This window comes from Pseudochaenichthys georgianus, chromosome 10 (assembly GCF_902827115.2).
Source record: "Pseudochaenichthys georgianus chromosome 10, fPseGeo1.2, whole genome shotgun sequence".
NCBI classification, from domain to species: Eukaryota; Metazoa; Chordata; class Actinopteri; order Perciformes; family Channichthyidae; genus Pseudochaenichthys; species Pseudochaenichthys georgianus.
The window spans coordinates 35,810,600-35,816,599 of NC_047512.1; the positions used below are offsets into that span (position 1 = coordinate 35,810,600).

General features: G+C 40.8%; 1 protein-coding gene across 1 annotated transcript in view; it reads left to right on the plus strand.

Annotated features, from left to right (window-relative positions):
* Window positions 1-5,085, plus strand: part of LOC117453314 (cyclic nucleotide-gated cation channel-like) — a 110,591-nt gene extending 105,506 nt beyond the window's left edge. Inside the window, exons 2-10 of the mRNA XM_034092124.1 lie at window positions 732-842; window positions 999-1,190; window positions 1,290-1,400; window positions 2,345-2,451; window positions 2,574-3,061; window positions 3,166-3,444; window positions 3,698-3,796; window positions 4,447-4,824; window positions 4,909-5,085. Of these exons, the coding sequence (XP_033948015.1) occupies window positions 732-842; window positions 999-1,190; window positions 1,290-1,400; window positions 2,345-2,451; window positions 2,574-3,061; window positions 3,166-3,444; window positions 3,698-3,796; window positions 4,447-4,824; window positions 4,909-5,085 (1,942 nt within the window). The remainder of the gene's footprint in view (window positions 1-731; window positions 843-998; window positions 1,191-1,289; window positions 1,401-2,344; window positions 2,452-2,573; window positions 3,062-3,165; window positions 3,445-3,697; window positions 3,797-4,446; window positions 4,825-4,908) is intronic.
* The last annotated feature ends 915 nt before the right edge of the window (window positions 5,086-6,000 follow it).

Here is a 6,000-nt window from a genome sequence, read left to right on the forward strand (position 1 = left end):
TGAAGGGACGAAACCGTGACATATTCACGTCTCCCAGAATGGTAAATCGTCACATGTTCACGTCTTGCCGTGATACCGGGTTGCCTGAACTACAGATACTTGAGATAAAAAAAACAATTGTATGAAAGTTTATGAGATGCTACTATGAGAAAATACATGTCATTTTAAATTTAAATTTCCCCTTTGGAGAATTAAAGCTTTATGTAGGAAAGCCAAGTAAAATATTTTTAATTATAATATTCTGGTGACATTTTCTAATCTCAAATTGAATGCCAATAATTCATGTATATTAGCATTAGGAAAAACTAAATGTGTAATTTGATAGTTGTTACTTCAAAACCTATTGAATACCACCAGAATGTACGGTTCCGTTAGCTCTGCAGAGCTCAACTCAATGTCTTGGTTTCATGGCCCCAAAACCTTTTGTTAGTTCAGTCTCACAACTGTTATCAAACCCACAGCTGCAGGAAGCTGCTTTCAGCAAAAAAAAACTCAGATAAACAACTGTATGCTACTTGCTCCGCACCAAACAGCACACAGACAAGTTAGCTCTAGCTAATGAACAAAGCTTAGCAGTTAGCCGCTAAGCAGCCACTTTTATTTTCTAAGCAGTCGGTGGTTACTAAAGCAGCACTAAAAGGCGAGTTATGTTATTGTTTACTTGTGCGAAGAAGAAGAAGAAGATACTTATCACTAAATAATATATGTCTATGTGTTTGTTATATGTGTAGAGCACAGTCAATGTGTGATGACACTTCTTCGGAGCTTCAGAGAATGGCGGCCATTGAAAGAAGAGACATTCATTCCCAGAATTCCTTGCAAGGGCGAGGTGCTCTATCCAGGTAGGACAGCTGATAGCACATAAGATGAATTTGACAAGTTCAGTCTTTTAAATATTCAAATAGATGTATTTAGATCTGATCTATTTCCTGTGAGCGATAATGTTAAATATTTGATTATTGGTGCCATTTACTATAAATGTAACATTTGGTCTTCAGGATAGTGAGTATGGTGATGACTCTGAGAGAATGGGCCCATAAGAGTTTGGCAGAAGAGACGGAGCGTCCCGATTCCTTCTTGGAGCGTTTCAGAGGCCCCGCCAACACGGACGAACAAGCCCCGCCCAGCAGGTTCAGCCACAGCCAAAATGGCTCTGATGCAGATCATGAAATCAGACGCTCCAGACGCATGTAAGACAACAAGAAATATTTTGAAATGCCTAAAAATAAAACATTACCTGAAACTTACATGCTTAAACCTTTGAATTTTCTTTTTCTCTTCTCTGCCAGGAGGAGGAAGTGTAAAGTGGAGGTCTTATCACCATCTGATGACGTCTACTACCACTGGCTGATTGTGATTGGTGCTGCTGTTTTTTATAACTGGACCCTACTGGTTGTCAGGTTGGGAAATATTACCGTGCCAATACAACGATACCTTTCACAGTTCTAGTACTACTGTGTATCTTTCTTAGAGATTCCACTGACTATAAATACTATAACAACTATTACAGTTCCAGTAATGCAGAAAAACATGGACGTCATTATTTCAATATCTCTGAAAAGATGATCAGACACTTGAATTTGGGATAACAGTTGGCTTTTTTTTTGCCAGTCTGTGGTGTGAGAAATCCATTAGTATGGCTTTGAAGGAGGAATTGGCAAAGACAGTAGTGCTATAAAACAAACTGTGAGAAGCACCACTTCTGATACAAACTGGCTGACACACACATGCTCCTAAAATATAATTTAAAGGTGCAATAATTAATATTTTATATCAACAAAATGACTGCGTAAATAAAAGCGTAAAAAAAGAGATAGTCGACAAAGGAGACTTCCGCTGTGTCTTAACTCGCTACGTGAACCAAAGTCAAGTAAAAATGAGTGTGCGCGATTGCCCGGTGTTTCGGCTCCGCCCCAAAATATTTAATGTTTGGTCAATTAAACAAACAGACAGACACACCAAACCAAAGAACATAACCTCCTCTGATGAGATAATTATCCCCAGACTCTGCAGTTTGCCGCAGCTCTGCAGGACATTTTACCTTCTTTCAGCTTCTTGTTATATTTTTATACTTACCTGCAATTCTATGGTTTTGGATCAGTCTTAATGCTCTGATCAGCTTGTTTTTAGGAGAAGAGCATAACTGTACAGTTTCTGCTTGGCGCCTTATAGCCGAGAGACAATGCTAGCGGCTAACTATTGAACATAGTATAGCAGCAGCTTAAGAACCAGGTATATCCCACAGGAATTGGTAGGGACCAAAACAGTGAATAGAGTGAATATTGTACTTGTTGCTGTGATTTACTTTGTTTGCTAGAGTCACTAAATGTATGTACTTTTGTAGGGCCTGTTTTGATGAGCTCCAGATGAGGAATGTGATGGTGTGGCTGGTACTGGACTACGTCTGTGATGGAGTCTATATCTTGGATATAGCTGTTCGTCTCCACACAGGTACTGAAAAGACTAATTTCCATTACTACATAAACATTTTTGATTAGAAACTCTGTTCTGGATTGTTGTTTTAACTGATACCCTAATGCTTTAGTTTATTTGTGTTTCTAATGTATTTAAAGGTTTCTTGGATCAAGGCTTGATGGTAAAAGACATGCGGCGTCTGAGAGAATCCTACATTCAAACCTTGCAGTGTAAGCTTGACATTTGCTCCATCCTCCCAACCGACCTCCTGTACCTGGCTGTTGGAATGAGCTATACTCCTCTTCTTCGATTCAACCGCCTGCTGCGTCTGTCACGTCTGTTCGAGTGGTTTGAACGTACAGAAACACGAACGGGCTACCCCAACGCTTTCCGCATCTGTAAGCTGGTTCTGTACATCCTGGTGATCATCCACTGGAACGCCTGTGGATACTACAGCTTTTCCAAGGTCCTTGGATTGGGATCTGACTCTTGGGTTTATCCCAATGCATCTGATCCGGAGTTTGGCACCCTGACCAGAAGTTACATATACTGTCTGTACTGGTCCACTCTGACGCTGACCACCATTGGAGAGACTCCTCCTCCAGTTAGAGATGAGGAATATTTGTTTCTGATTTTTGACTTTCTGGTAAGTCGATATCTTACCTTAAATTATTCATAAATTCCTTTTACTGTAAAGATCCCAGTTGTTCCAGTCCATCAATACAGCTAATACCAATATTTCTGTCCTAGGTTGGTGTTCTGATTTTTGCCTCCATTGTGGGTAATGTTGGAGCCATGATCTCCAATATGAACGCCACAAGAGCAGCCTTTCAGAGCCGCGTTGACACCTTGAAACACTACATGCAATTCAGGCATGTAAGCAAGGTGCTAGAGCAGCGCGTCATTCGTTGGTTTGACTACCTCTGGACCAATCAAAAGACAATAGATGAACAGGAAGTGCTGCACAGCCTGCCCAATAAACTGAGAGCTGAGATTGCTATTAATGTTCACCTGGACACACTGAAGAAGGTAAAGACACTTGGATAGTGTGACACAATTCCAATTAGCCTCTTTTCTGTAGTATTTCTGTTGAGAGTATCATAAAAGGTCACAGTATCATTCTTAGAGTTTGGCTAAAACACAACGTTGTCTTAAATGCTGCATTGTCATTTGTTGGAATTGGTTAACAGTGTCATTTAAATATTTTTGTTTTAATTTTTGCACCATCATTACGTGTAAGCTCCTCAACATTATTGTTGTGTCCATGTATGTTTGAATAAAGGTGCGCATTTTCCAAGACTGTGAGGCAGGTCTCCTCGTAGAACTTGTTTTAAAACTTCGACCGCAGGTTTTCAGTCCTGGAGACTACATCTGTAGGAAGGTTAGTATTCACTTTACCTCTACTGGTACTAAAGAGATACAATGAATTGCTTTTGCTGTAGAACTGTCTTGAATGTATTAAACTATTGACTGTTTACCGTACAGTGGTCATACCATAATAAGCTGCTGCTACAAAGACCACAACTTTTTTTTAATACTGAACTGTACACATGTTAAATTGAGCAGTTTATCATTGGGCTCTTTCGAGATTGACTGTCTAGCTTACTGTGAAAGGTTTACATAAGCAATACGATAATACAGACAAAACCAAAACTGGGCACCAAGACTGGGCAACACAATGTTAGTGACTTGTCAATTACAAGATAGCTACCCTGCTTTTTCATATATTGAACTCCAAGTGGGACCATAACTTACTAAATGAACATCATGCTGTATTAAAGAAGACATGAAACTAGTGCTTTGGACAATACATTCATTATGAAAATGTTTACTGACGTGATAAATTAAGTGACAAGTAGGGTAATTTTCTCATAGACATCTATACAATCAACCTTCTTTGATGTATATATGTGCGATACATACGGTAGTGCTAAGTGTAGCACTAGTATTAACAGCCTTACTCTGCCATTTTGTTGAAAGGACAGTATTGTAAGTCCTGATATATATCCTCACTCCTTTTTTTCTTCCAAGGGTGATGTGGGTAAGGAGATGTACATCATTAAAGATGGCCAGCTGGCAGTGGTGGGGGAGGATGGAGTCACCCAGTTTGCTGTTCTGACATCAGGAAGCTGTTTCGGGGAAATCAGCATCTTGAACATCAGCGGCAGCAAGATGGGGAACCGTCGTACGGCTAACATCCGCAGTCTGGGATACTCAGACCTCTTCTGCCTTTCAAAACAAGACCTGATGGAGGCGCTTCAGGAGTTCCCCCATGCCAGGGCCCAGCTAGAGCAGAGGGGGCGGGACATCCTGCAGAAGGAGGGGCTTCTGGAGGAAGTGAATGTGTCTGCAGGGGAGGAGCTTGAAGAGAAGGTGGAGAGGCTGGAAACCAGTCTGGACCGGCTACAGGTCAGTTTACTACTTCTGCAGGTTTAATGCTACGCTACAGCCACTACAATACTGCTGATTATTAACAATTACCTTGTTTTTCAGACGTGTTTGGCCCGTCTGCAGAGTGAGTTCAACTCTTCCCAGCTTCGACTAAAACAGCGGATCACAAACCTCGAAACCAACGTCACCACAGTGTGCACAGGCAGCGGCTTCCTGTCAGACGGAAACGAGAGTGTTTTCGGTGACGGTGTGCGCAGTGAAATCAACATCCGGCTCTGAAAGAGAGACTATGAAAATATGTGGGAATAGAACAAAGAATGTCACAAAATACTTACTGCGTTTTTTGTTAACCTGTTAAGCCCGAGAGACCCCGGTACCGGGGCCCTCCTGCAACATCTTGCAGGAAAGTGTCTGAGGGTATATTCATTTAATAAACTATGAATGTTTTATATCCATGTAACTCATCTAACTGATCTTTTCTTTTTTTTTTTTTTTTTTAAACCCCACAATGCTAACGCTGAGCCTCTGAATTAGCAACGAGCGAAAAATGCTAACAGATGACTGCACCGAAATTCACTCACAAAACCTTATTATTTATCTTTGCTGCACATCCAACCCATCGTTTCACATCGTGAGGTGACACAGAATCGAGGGGTACCCTTCATTATCACTCAATTATACGAACTCTTGGAGATAATAACAAGAACAGACATCAAAACATATGGCGCTAGGTAGCTAAAAACGCTAACATGGCTCACCTGTGTCGTAGTCTGGTCAAAAGTGGTCTTTAATGGTATTACAACGATAAAAACGCTGCTGAAGTTAATCCATAGGTTAATCCAAAGTGTCTGTGTCCCTTTGAAATTATTTCTGATCCATGAATCCATGAGCAATAAACCTGCTTTTCGGTTTTCAAATGTCAGAGCGAGAGATAGGTTCACTCTGGTGCAAAACTGTGTGTGCGAAGCCCCCACCTTTTTGTTTTACCATGTGTGTGAGTGGGGAGATTCCCCTTTGATTATATTGGCTCTAACGGTCAAAATCGACCAATGGGTTCCAGAGAAACGGTAAAACCCCCATTTCCACCTAAATCACCTCGGAGGTGGAGTTTTTTTTGCTAAACCTCTCTAAAAATGTCAAATGTCACTTGTTTTGCATCAATTCTGATACAGGGTACTTATTATATGTTGTAAT